Genomic DNA, 13632 nt, shown 5'->3' with positions numbered 1-13632 from the left:
CTGTTTATAGATAGCATCATGAGCTTTCAGTTTTCTAAGTGGATATATGCTAATGTCAAGTTCCCAGCTTGTGCTAAGCCATCATGTATTGGGCAAAGGGGCTGTGAAAAATTAGCCATGATAATTTATCAGAATAATAGATTTGGAAGGGACCTTGGAGGTCATTGAGTCGAACTCCCTGCTCAGGCAGGAAACCCTGTACCATTTCAGACAAATGGTTGTCCAATCTCTTCTTAAAAACTTCCAGTGTCAACTATTGTTTATGGCAGGGATGGGCAACCCACGGCTGATGTCTTATGCAAACCCCTCACCTTGCAAGAATACACAGTTCAAATTCAGTAGCAACTGGCGAATATTTGACAAAAATGACTTTTTTCCTCCTTTCAAAAAGTAAGTGTGAAAAGGGAAGACAAAGGCAAAACGATCCTCTTTTCAACTTTAAAGATCAAAAAAATCAATTTACCCAAACCAATCCAGGTCTCAAAACATGCAAGTGAAATTTGACCATTTTATACTGTTCAATTTATCAAGAACTTTGTACCTATTGGAGGAAGGGAGGTTGAAGGATATGATAAAGGGTGCAGTTTGCCTTCCAGAAGCTTCTCTTTCCCATTTCCACCCTTTAAATACCTAGAAAATGCCCCAAGTGGGCTGGAAAATATCAGCCCTACCACTTCCTGTGGATACCACAAACATCAAGGCTGTTGTTTGGATGAGGCAGTCAACAGTTCTTCAAACTGGAAATGTTGTCCACCTCTGATGTATGTCCCAATAATCTGCATGAACTTTATTCAATAAACCAAAATGAAAAGCTAACAAGGTTAAAATTGTTTTAAATATAATATGGTTTAGTTGTGCAAGTCCATTCTCTTTTTGTTTTAAGCAAATATTGTGTTTGAACAAATGGATATTTGTTAGAAGTAAATCCCATCAACATTAGCAGGTCTTATTTTTGAATAAATAAATGTAGACTTGAGTGGCAGTGTGCTGTCGCATCTGAGTATTGAATTTAGTTTACTTTTTCTTTAGGATTCTCTCTCTTGTTACAATAAAATTTCAAGGAAGATTTAGATCCGGCCAATCCTCCATGTTATTTTTCTTCTACATTTTGGGGATCATTTCTTTGTCCGTGTTTTTTCATCTACCTAAGAAGATCTCTTACTACTACACAGCCACTGAAACCAGTTCTTCCTCGACAGAACAATTTCTACTCCAGCGCACCACAGCTAACTCTAACCTGTCCTCTGAGGCTAGAGAGGTTGGTACTTTGACAGTGAACTCCATTGGGCGTCTTGGGAACAAGATGGGGCAATATGCCACCCTTTATGCCTTAGCTAAGATCAATGGGTATCAAGCCTACATCCAACCAGAAATGCATTCAGCTTTATCACCAATCTTCAAGATCACTTTGCCTGTGATCTCTGCTAAGGTGTTTGGGAAGATCCAATGGGAGAATATTTATTTGAATGATTGGATGTCAGAGGACTATCGTCACATCCAAGGAAAATATGTCCAATTGACAGGCTACCCTTGTTCTTACACCTTTTATCACCACCTCCGCCGGGAAATTCTAAAGGAGTTCACTTTCCATGACTACATCAAGGAAGAGGCCAATCACTACCTCCAAATCTTGCGGGCAGAACGCCAGAATGTGACGTATGTTGGAGTGCATGTCCGAAGAGGGGATTATGTGAGGGTAATGCCCGAAGTCTGGAAAGGTGTGGTGGCTGACAAAGGTTACTTGGAGAAAGCCATGGACTACTTCAGAAAGAAATACCTCAACCCCATCTTTGTGGTCACCAGCAATGGGATGGAGTGGTGCAAGAAGAACATTGATGCCTCCAGGGGGGATGTTCACTTTGCTGGGGATGGGAAGGAAAACGATCCAGGAAGGGACTTTGCTCTCCTCGCTCATTGCAACCACACGATCATGACCATTGGGACTTTTGGCATCTGGGCTGCCTATCTAGTAGGTGGGGAGGCTGTTTATTTGGCCAATTATACCCTCCCAAACTCTCCATTTCTCAAGGTCTTTAAGCCCTCTGCAGCCTTCTTACCTGAGTGGATTGGAATCCCAGCTGATCTTTCTCCACTGCTGCCTAAATCAGCTGTACAACCCCCAAATCCATAAGAATCTGCCCACCCACAAGCAGATTGGGTACAGCAGACATGTTCCAGGTCCTTTCCTGGAATATTGTCATCTAAGAGGCTCTAGGAAGCTGCTTTTCCATGGTGGACCATCATCATCATCATCATCATCATCATCATCATATAGTGATGATGATGATGATGATGATGATGATGATGATGATGATGATGATGATGATGATATGATGATGATGATGATGTTGAAAAGGACTGTGGAGTTCTTCTAGTCCAACCCCCTGCTCAGGCAGGAAACACTATACCATTTCAGACAAATGGTTGTCCAATCTCTTCTTTAAAACTTCCAGTTTTGCAGTATTCACAACTTCTGGAGGCAGGTTGTTCCACTGGTTAATTGTTCTAACTGTCAGGAAATTTCTCCTTAGTTCTAGATTGATTCTCTCTTTGGTTAGTTTCCATCCGTTGCTTCTTGTCCTGCCTTCAGGTGCTTTGGAGAATAGCTTGACTTCCTCTTCTTTGTGGCAGCCCCTGACATCCTTCCTCTGATGAACTGGCAGGCTGCTGCCCTTTTAGCCTACTGGTGTTGGCTCTTTCCCTGCGGCACTGGGGCAATGGGAGGTGGTGAATGGTTGCTGGAGCGTCCCAGGAGGATGACTGAAGCACTGGATTTTAGTCTGCTTTTTATGAGTTTTATAGTTTTTTGAGGGGTGTTGTTGTTGTGAGCCACCCAGAGTTGTCATGTAAGATGGGAGCCATAAAAATTGGTCAGATAAATAAACTGGAACAAACAGTTGTGACTCACGTTTAATCAGATACTACTAAAAAGATGCACTTACGACCAGTCACACTTAGTGACTGGTTGAAGTGAAGACAGAACTCTCAAGGCCTCTTGTGAAGTTCTCACAGGTACACCCCCTCCCCTTTCCCACGGTCATGTGAACCGCATGTCAGAGGCGCAACAACCATCCTGCATTTAGAGCTGTTTGCCGCATCCCTCAGTCATGTGACTGCATTTTACTACATTTTTGCAGAAAATCAGCCAGATTTTGGCAAAACTGGCCCATATAGCCCATAAAGTGGCTCAATGGGGGTCACTTTACACTTTAAGGGTGGCATTTACTTTATAGCTCTGGTGCTTGTTTTACAATTGTGAAGTTTGCTTTTTGACTTTATAACTTTATAACTGCTACAAAGAAGATCATAAAATCACTTTGGCCCCATGGATGACTCATTTTACAACCGTTGTGACGTATGATAGTAATGGGTCACTCTGAGTTCGATGTATAAGAGACCTTCCTATTTAAATTCCTTATTTCAAACAAATGTCTACATTGTTCATAAAAATCTCTGCCCAGATCATCCATTATGATTTGCACTACTGTACAGTATATAAATTACTGTTCTTTGTTGGGAAATGAGCATTTAATTTTCTATTATCCTAGCCCTTGACTTTGGTTATTTGTTGGAATAAAAGGTTTCAGAATTCATTTGGTCTCTGGACTCAGCTTTCTTCTTCCCACTGAATTATGAAAGACTGGTAATCCCATTTATTTGGAGATTAGTTTCAATACCTGCACTAAATGCTTCAAAACATATACAGAACATACGCAACAGTTTTGACCCACTCACTCATAAAAGTTTGTGTTATAGGATAGAATTTTAGAATAGCTGATAAATTCACTTTCTTCTTTCTTCTTTTTAAACCGAGCCTCACACAAATATTATTTGGACCAAGTAAATGCTGATAAATTAGGTTTAAAAACTTTTATATAACTGGAAGCTGAGATTGATTTATCCCAAAGTGCTTCTTGACATTTTATTAAGCATTTCAAATCTGCTCTATTTATTCTATTTCTCTTGCTATATCTGAAGTAACACACATTAGAGGTTTTTGTTGTTGTTAGCTGCGAAGTCGTGTCCGACTCATCGTGACCCTATGGACAACATTCCTCCAGGCCTTCCTGTCCTCTACCACAGTGTTTTTCAACCTTTTTTGGGCAAAGGCACACTTGTTTCATGAAAAAAATCACGAGGCACTCCACCGTTTTCCGCACCGTTGGGCCTCCCCACGGTCGCTACACAAACGGTCGTAAGATGAGGATGGCCTGTGTTCTCAAGGGGTTGGACTAGATGACCTCCAAGGTCCCTTCCAACTTATTATTATTATTATTATTATTATTGTTATTATTATTATTATTATTATTATTATTATTATTATTATTATTATTATTATTATTATTATTAGCCTCTTTATTTTATTTTATTTTGGGGCTTTTGTTTGTTCGTTTTTGCTGTGAAGGAAAAGGAAAGCTTGCATTTCTTTTTAATTTATCTTTCTGTATTTTCTTTTTTCTCTTCTTTTCTTTCTTCCTTCCTTCCTTCCCTCTCTTCCCTCCCTCTCTTTTCTTTCTTTATCTTCCTTCCTTCCTTTCTCTCTCCCACTTTCTTTCCCTCCCTCTCAATTTCTTGCTTTCTACTTGTTGTGGAAATTGGAAGCTACTTGCATTTCTTTTTAATTTTTCTTTCTGCATTTTTCTCCTTCATTTATTTTTCTTTCTCTTTCTTTCTTTCTTTCCTTCTTTCTTTCTTTTCTCTTTCTTTCTTTCTCTTTCTTTTCTCTTTCTTTCTTTCTATCTTTCTTCCTTTATTTCCTGCCTCTCTCTCTCCCACTTTCTTTCCCTCCCTCTCCCGGTGCCCAGCCGAGGCCGTGCAACAGGCAACAGCCTCCTCAGGGCTCAGCCAGCCAGAACTCACCCTCCCGTCTAGCTCAGCCTGTTTGGTAAAAATGCCGAACGGGCTCAGAAGGCGTTCCCAGGCACTCCGCCGCAGGCCCCAGGCGCCCCGTCGCTCGGAACGGCCTGGCCACTTTAGGTCCAGGTTCCCCGCCGCCCGACTCATCTTCGGCGGCCTCAGAAGCGTTGCCGCCGCCGCGGGTCAGGCCCGGCGGACCCGGACCGGCACACCAACATCTCTCGCGGCCTCTGCAAGTTGTTACGGCACCGGGAACTCCCGGTGCCCAGCCGAGGCCGTGCAACAGGCAACAGCCTCCTCAGGGCTCAGCCAGCCAGAACTCACCCTCCCGTCTAGCTCAGCCGCAGGCCACGGCCATCTTCTCCGGAGGGAGGTAAAAAAAAAAATTTCCCACGGCACACCAGGCAACAGCTCGCGGCACACTAGTGTGCTGCGGAACAGCGGTTGAAAAACACTGCTCTACCATCTTCTGGAGTCCATTTAAGCTCACGCCTACTGCTTCAGTGACTCCATCCAGCCACCTCATTCTCTGTCATCCCCTTCTTCTATTGCCCTCGATCTTTCCCAGCATTAGGCTCTTCTCCAGTGAGTCCTTCCTTCTCATTAGGTGGCCAAAGTATTTGAGTTTTAGCTTCAGGATCTGGCCTTCTAAAGAGCAGTCAGGATTGATCTCCTCTAGGACTGACCGGTTTGATCGCCTTGCAGTCCAAGGGACTCGCAGGAGTCTTCTCCAGCACCATAGTTCAAAGGCCTCAATTCTTTGGCGCTCAGCCTTTCTTATGGTCCAACTTTCACTGCCATACATTGCAACTGGGAAGACCATAGCCTTGACTATACGCACTTTTGTTGGCAGGGTGATGTCTCTGCTTTTTAGTGTGCTGTCTAGATTTGCCATGGCTTTCCTCCCCAGGAGCAAGCGTCTTTTAATTTCTTGGCTACAGTCCCCATCTGCAGTGATCTTGGAGCCCAGGAAAACAAAATCTGTCACTACCTCCATTTCTTCCCCATCTATTTGCCAGGAATTGAGAGGGCCAGATGCCATGATCTTGGTTTTCTTAATGTTAAGTTTCAACCCAAGTTTTGCACTCTCCTTCTTCACCCGCAACAAGAGGCTCTTTAGTTCTTCTTCACTTTCTGCCATTAGAGTGGTATCATCTGCGTATCTTAGGTTGTTGATATTTCTTCCAGCAATCTTAATTCCAACTTTTGATTCATCTAGCCCTGCCTTTCTCATGATGTGCTCTGCATATAAGTTAAATAGGCAGGGCGACAGTATACAGCCTTGCCGGACTCCTTTCCCAATTTTGAACCAATCAGTGGTTCCGTGTCCAGTTCTCACTGTTGCTTCTTGACCCGCATATAGGTTTCTCAAGAGACAAATAAGATGGTCTGGTACGCCCATCTCTTTAAGAACTTGCCACAGTTTGTTATGATCCACACAATCAAAGGCTTTAGCATAGTCAATGAAGCAGAAGTAGATGTTTTTCTGGAACTCCCTAGCTTTCTCCATGATCCAGCGTATGTTGGCAATTTGATCTCTAGTTCCTCTGCCTCTTCGAAATCCTGCCTGTATTTCTGGTAGTTCTTGATCCACATACTGCTGAAGTCTAGCTTGTAGGATTTTAAGCATGACTTTACTAGCATGAGAAATGAGTGCAATGGTGCGATAGTTTGAACATTCTTTGGCACTGCCTTTCTTTGGAATTGGAATGTAAACTGATCTTTTCCAATCCTGTGGCCACTGTTGAGTTTTCCAAATTTGCTGGCAAATTGAGTGTAGCACTTTTACTGCACTGTCTTTTACGATTTTGAATAGCTCAGCTGGAATACTGTCACCTCCACTAGCTTTGTTGTTGCTCAGCTTTTCTAAGGCCCTTCACTTCACATTCTAGGATGTCTGGCTCGAGGTCAGTGACCACCTCATTGTGATTATCTGGGACGTTAAGCTCATTCTTGTATAGTTCTTCTGTGTAATTTTGCCACCTCTTCTTAATCTCTTCTGCCTCTGTTAGGTCCCTGCCATTTTGGTCCTTTATCATGCCCATTTTTGCATGGAATGTTCCCTTCATCTCTCCAATTTTCTTGAAAAGATCTCTGGTCCTCCCTATTCTATTGTTTTCTTCTATGTCTTTGCACTGTTCATTTAAGAAGGCATTCTTATCTCTTCTAGCTATTCTCTGGAATTCTGCATTCAATTGGGCATATCTATGTTTTTCTCCCTTGCCTTTCACTTTCCTCCTTTCCTCAGCTATTTGCAAAGCTTCCTCAGACAGCCATTTTGCTTTCTTGCATTTCTTTTTCTTTGGGATGGTTTTGGTTGCTACCTGTTGTACAATGTCGTTTTGGAGAACTGAAAATGAGGCTTTTAGAAGTTGGAAGGATTCGGTGATACTAATTAATTACTTAAGGAACCTCAAGTGAATGTAAAATTATTCTGCTTGGATTCCCCAGTACCAAAATAGATGCTGAATATCAAAAGATAGAGAATGAGAGACTGATGAAAAATGAATACCTTTCCAAGATTTGAATATCATTTTTATTTTTTATTAAAAAAATTATAAACCTAAAAGTGTGCAGCATCCATTCTTTCTTCCAGTATTTAACTCACAATAGATGAACATCAATAATTAGAGCCTTGGTGGATCAGTGGGCTAATGCCTCCTTAAGTAACACCAGCTGCCTGCAATTAGCGCAGGTTCGAGTCCCACCAGGCTCAAGGTTGACTCAGCCTTCCATCCTTCCGAGGTAGGTAAAATGAGGACCCAGACTGTTGGGGGCAATTAAGGTGACTTTGTAATAATGCCGCTTGGGGGGGGTGAAAGCCCTAATAAGCAGGCATATACATAGAATGAAGGCTACTGCTAAGCTTGTAAGCCGCCCTGAGTCTTCGGAGAAGGGCGGGATATAAATGGAATTAAAATAAAATAAAAAAATAAATAAAAATAACAATCTGTGAGTTTTCCAAAGCAAAATTAATAACTGAAATAACTTTTGTCCAAAATGGAGCTGCTATTATACAAAACCATGTCTTACAGTTTTTGTATTCAGTGATGCTTCTAACAATCAGCAATCTTTTTTTTCCTGAAAAAGGGTGCATTAATCTCAACAAAGTATGACTTTACTTCTGATTTTAAATGTAAATGATCTTTTGTAGACATACAAGTATCAATAGTTGAAGCCTTTACTCTTTTGCTTCCTATTTTTCTAATCGTCTAATTTAGTATAGTATAAGAAACATAGCTTGATACAATAAAGCATATTTATTGGCACTCTCACTTGCAACGTATGGGGTATAAGAGAGAGGGGGCATCAGCCTTGTGAGGCAGTCGCTAAAGGAAGCCAACCAGATAAACTAATTCTATTTTACTGCAAGATTGCATTAACAGAATTTCTCCCTGCTTAGCTTTACAGATCAAGAAACTAGGAAGGATCCCTTCCAAGGTATTTGCCATGCCCATAGATTCTATCATTATACTGTCTTCATCATGGTTCAGTCCAAGCCGGGAATAAACAACATGGCGACTGCTTTAGAAAGAAGGTTGCAGTTTATTTGAAGAGAAGAGCCAGACAGGAAGATGGCTTTGGAAGAAAAAGGAGAGAGCACATGTGGGGAGTGGGGTTTTATACCCTCTGGAGCCTTTTGTTTGAAGTTTTTTCCTGTTCCTGTTTGAGGCTTTGCATTTCCTGTGTCATGTATTTTGACCTGTGTCCATATGGCATCTGTGGGTCAATCCTACTATGTCCTGTCTTAGAGTTTGGGTGGGGTATGTAGATTTTAGGTGTCTTTGTCTTAATCTTCTAGCTTGGGGCCTCCAACCTTCCTGAATGGTTTACATCTGCATTTCTACAAAGCTGGTTTCTGCTTGGGGGAGGGAGACTTGGGGCTATTAAAAAAACTGGACATGCTTTTCTGCCTCTTTAAGATCCTTAGAGGTAATATATTTTTCTGCTCTTTTAATATTTCCTTCTCGGGGGGGGGCTGACTTCCCACAATACTCTATAATCCGAAAATAGAATTCCAGTACGAATGAAGGCGAACATAAGTGTCCCAAGATAATGTTGCAGGATCCAATCTGGGTCAGTCACTGGGACGAGAAGAAGTTTTGTCTTCTGAGCTTTTGGACCCATGCTGGAGCCCATCCTCTGGGAACTTCTATCTAGCAGAGTGTGTGCTGTTCTGTGTGTGTATTTACAGTGCCTGTTGTAAGTGGCTTTTCAGGTATTGATTGGGGTGTGTTGATGGCTGGCTTTTAAGTCATTAGCTGTCATTTGCTTGTGCTGCCCAGCCTTGGCCTGACTGACAAGGCTGGCGGTAAAGAGCACTCCCGTTGAACAATGAACAAGGACACACACTCAATTTTGCAGCTATTAAGATTGTTGGACGAGCAAGCACAAAAACAGCCAGGGAAGTTATTGAAGCCTGGGAAACAGGCCCCTCATCAGTCAACAGGAGTGCTGATTTCCCACCAGCCTATCAAGCAGAATGTGAGGGTGGGGCAACACAAGCGAATGACAGCTAACACACCCCAATCAAGGCACTATAAATACACACTCTGGCTAGAGTGAAGTTCCCTGATGATGGGCTCCAGCACAAGTCCAAAAGCTCAGAAGAGAAAAGTTCTTCTGGTCCTGGTGCCGACCCAAATTGGATGCTAGAATCCTAGTCTTTCTTGTTGTATCTGTTTTCTGATCTGGCCTATTCAAAGAATTGACAGGATTTGCTCAGAGAGAGATAAATGTAAACCAAAATCTGAGTTTGGGGGATCTATAAGCATTTTGGGGTCAATGATAGTAGTAGGTTAAACTAGATGAGATACCAGATGGAACATTGCAATGAAATTCCATGGAGATGTTCAATCATCCAGGTCATGGTTACCCCAAAGCTGGGGGGGCGGGTTTTCCAAAAAGCAACTGGAAACTGAGTTAGAACTGAAGGAGCTTCTTGAATGAGAAGCGAAATATTTTCAAAGGAAAATATCAAGGAAATCCAGTTGCTGGATCAGTGTTGCATGCGGGTTCAAAAACAACATAGCTTGCGTCATGATGCTTTATCAGTCATCTTGTCAGTGCTGATTTCCTTCCCTGAAGATGCCATTCTTGGGACTTGATGTTTCCTTAGACCAAAGACTATGGCCCTTTTATGACTTGTGGACTTCAACTCCCAGAATTCCTGAGCCATCCATGCTGAGAGCCATAGTTCTCAACCCCTGCCTTAGAAAGTTGTGGTGGGAAAGTAGACTTTGGTTACTTCTTACAGCATGTAAACTGTATGGTTCTTCCTAAAGTCAACTCCCCTTTCCAGCACTGATGATGGGTAATGAAATACCTGCAAGAAAACACCCATGCTCAGAGTAACTATCAAAAATGGGGGGAAGCATACCAAAGAAACTATTAGTCATAAACGAGAGCAGATCTATTAGCCTGGTGTGCCTTGCCCAAATAAAACCCGAGTTGAAAAAGTAGATTAAAATCTCTTTATTCATTTACACAAGTAGAGAAAAGCACTCATGGAAAAGAGGTGAGCTCCCCACCCCACCCTAAAAAGGTGGAGATTTATTTTATATATAGTTCAAACATACTGGGATTGGAATGAGTTATTTCATTGGTTAACATTGTTTTACACATGCTGATATAGCACACATGCTCATTAGCTTTAGTATGTAGCAGGTTAACGTTGCATAGCACCCTACAGTATTTTATATTAGTATTATGTTAATACTTAACTTCATATTCCGGAGGTGTGATTTTCACAATGTTTGCAAATCACTAAAGTTGAAGTCAATATACCGATGGGAGAAAATCCTCATCTTTGGCAAGTTTGAACCAGTTCTTATCAGACTCTATGTTCCTCACGGAGAGCTTGTTTTAGTTACTTCAAAAACATTTTAATCTACTGGTAACATTAATCAAAGAAACTCCTAGTTACTGAAAACATTAATCAAGGAGGCTCCCCTTGGATGCTACCATCAAAACCAGACCTTTGGGAGCAAAACCTAACAGTAGCTTAATAGCAGCAATAATCACATATCACTAAGCCATGGTTTGTTGAATAATCCACAGTGGCTGGAGAAACATTGATTGCTAAACCTTAAAACAGAAGTGCATAGTCTGAAATATCAATGGAGCAGGCAGTCCAGTAAAATCTCAGATGTGGCTTGTGAGAATCTTGAATCTAGTTCCTCTCTAGTTAATACCTTTTTTTAATGCTTTATCCATGGTTGCTTTATCTATCTTTGCTTTCAGGAATCAGCACTTTTCTCACGGTTTGTTGAACTGCTTGATTTATGATGGATTTCATTGCACCAGGTTGTTCCTTGCTTTATGGGGTCTTTTTAAAGAAACTGCCTCAGGTGACTTTTCATGCTTGAGGACAGCATATAAAATTTCTAATAATAGCTGATGCAACATCATCATAATACCATTGAGTACATCTAATGCAGGGGTCCCCAACCTGTGGGCCATGGTCCACCAGTGGGCCGTGAAGGGTTTGCCATCAGGCTGCGGAAACGGCCGGCGAGGGCACGCACATGCATCCTCACCTGCGCAAGCATTGGGCAAGCACATGCAGGCACTCCTTTTAAGTGAGTGACAGGCGTGCATGCATTGCCGCTTGTGCAAATGGATGGCCGCTCGCATGGAACCACCCCCTCTTCCTCCCACCCACCAGTCCACAGAGCCAGAAACATTGGGGAACTCGGATCTAATTGTTAACTGTGGAATTGTTTTGTAGCTCTGTAATGTGTTTGAATATTAGTAGCTCAGGTTGGTAGTTCTGTTGTTGGTTTGATATCCAAGCTTGGCAATTTGGCTTCAAATATTTCGTCTCCGTTCGGGGGGACATCTTCAGTCTGCTTTGAAGTGTGCTCATCTGTCAGAGCACTGGCCTTTAAATACCTTTTTGTTGATGTAAATTGATGTGAGTGTTATTTGTCTGAGTCATGGTCTGGTTTCAGGTTGTTTGGCTGGCTGGCTGTGGTTGTTGAGACATGGTCCGGTTTCTTGTGGGGGGATTGTGATTTTTGTTGCTGTGTGATGGGGTGCCTGTTCGTTCGTTTTAAACGCTGCCATAAAATAGCTCTCTTCAAATATTTGTATTGTCATATAAAAACAGCAAGAGCTTGTCATCTATTGTCCCAAAACAAACTGGAATAATAGCCTTGTCTTTGGACAGCAAATTTCAGTGGAATGTTAGAAGAAACATTTTCATAGTAATCAGTCAGTTTCCCCTTTGTTGTTTCTCTTCAAGTAAAGGCTAGGCAGCCATCATTTAGGGATTCTTTAATCTGGATTGCAGCCCTGAGCAAAAGCAAAATAGCCCCTTAACAGCTCTGATTTCACCTGTGCACCTGTGTACTGATCCAGCCTAACCAGACCTGTAATTTTCATGAAGCCCAATCAGCTGGTTACCCTCAGGAGACAAGTGATGTTCTCCTGTGTAGCTCAGGTTGGGTCAATGAACTTCTTTATCCATAAGGAAGGTCAATGTTAGAGTAGAGTGTGGCTTTAGCTAGGGTGATCCTTTTCATCCTGAAAGTCACCCAGGAACATGGAGGATATTACTGTTGTGATTCAGCGTCAGCCTATGGTATCGGCAGCTGAGTCTGATGATTCTGAAGAGGAGGAGAAGGAGCAGTTTGGAGAGCATTTGGTATCAAATGTCGCTGATCTCATAAAGAAAGCTGAGTTTAACTTCCAGAACAAAGCAACAACTGTAATTTGGGACATTAGCTGGAATAATTTTCATAGTCTTCTTCAAAAATCTCATGGTTTTCTTCAAGAGTTCAGATGTGAGTTCATTTTAAAAAATTGGGGGGGGGGGAATCTCTTAGATGAAATTGAATGAGAACAGGTAGAGAAAAAAATGCAGTATTATTATTTTGCCCAGCACAAAGAACAGTACTATGAGTTTTTAGAAGTTTGATCCAAGCAGACTGGTTAGCATAATTAAACATATTTGATTAGAAGTTTGTCTTTCAAATTGTTCTAGCTCAAAAAGTTGTTCTGGAGAGAACAGAAAAGCTCCCTTATTTGATTTCTGTGTTCTATTCAGAATGTGGGAATGGGAAGGATTTTTTTCAGAGGAGTTTTTTTTTACTTAGTCCATTTGTTAATGTCATCCTCTTTCCACTTTTCTCTTTCCTTCTCTTTCTTCTTTCTTCCCTAAACTAAAACCTCTAATACTGCATATATAATCCTTCCAAAAAAAATAATGCTGGTTTTTAGATCTGGTACATCCATTCGTTTTCTTACGACACATCCTGAATCCTTACAGAATGTCTGAATGTGTGTGTACATGTGCACATGTGTGTAATAGCTTACAAGAAATATGGAAGCTGTTCCTGGGCCATCAATCACCAAGAGGTAAATCACAGACACAATGAAAAAACATGCTATGCAAAGCTACAGTAACAGATTTCATTATATTTTTCTGTTCCCCATTCATTCATACATGATTCATTGCTCAGCTACACGTTTAGGATTAAATATATTTATATATTTGAGTTGTTTAAAGGAACAGCTTTCTGGTGAGAGCTCAGTGTAGGGCTTTGAAAGACTTGTCATCTGTGCAGAAATTGGTCATCCCCACGGCTGAATTCACTCTCTGGAATCTATTTCTTTCCCATGAAGACTCCTACTCAATGAGACTTGGAGTCCAATCTTGTAATCTACACTATATGTCAGTGATGGCGAACCTTTTAGAGACCAAGTGCCCAAACTGCAATCCAAAACCCACTTATGTATTGTCGGGTGTCGGGTGGGCGTGGCCCATTGGGT

General features: G+C 41.7%; 1 protein-coding gene across 1 annotated transcript; it reads left to right on the top strand.

The window, feature by feature from the left end:
- Window positions 1-271: 271 nt before the first annotated feature.
- Window positions 272-2131, top strand: FUT2 (fucosyltransferase 2 (H blood group); the record flags this gene model as incomplete). The annotated part of the gene is made up of 2 exons (XM_081345905.1): window positions 272-390; window positions 1030-2131. The coding sequence occupies 2 exons, from the start codon at window positions 272-274 to the stop codon at window positions 2129-2131; spliced, it is 1221 nt and encodes a 406-aa protein (XP_081202031.1).
- Window positions 2132-13632: the final 11501 nt, after the last annotated feature.

The sequence above is a fragment of the Vipera berus genome (assembly GCF_964194415.1).
Source record: "Vipera berus genome assembly, chromosome: Z".
Classification (NCBI taxonomy): domain Eukaryota; kingdom Metazoa; phylum Chordata; class Lepidosauria; order Squamata; family Viperidae; genus Vipera; species Vipera berus.
Note: the sequence above shows the minus strand (reverse complement) of the source record. Positions and strands in the feature narration are given on the sequence as shown.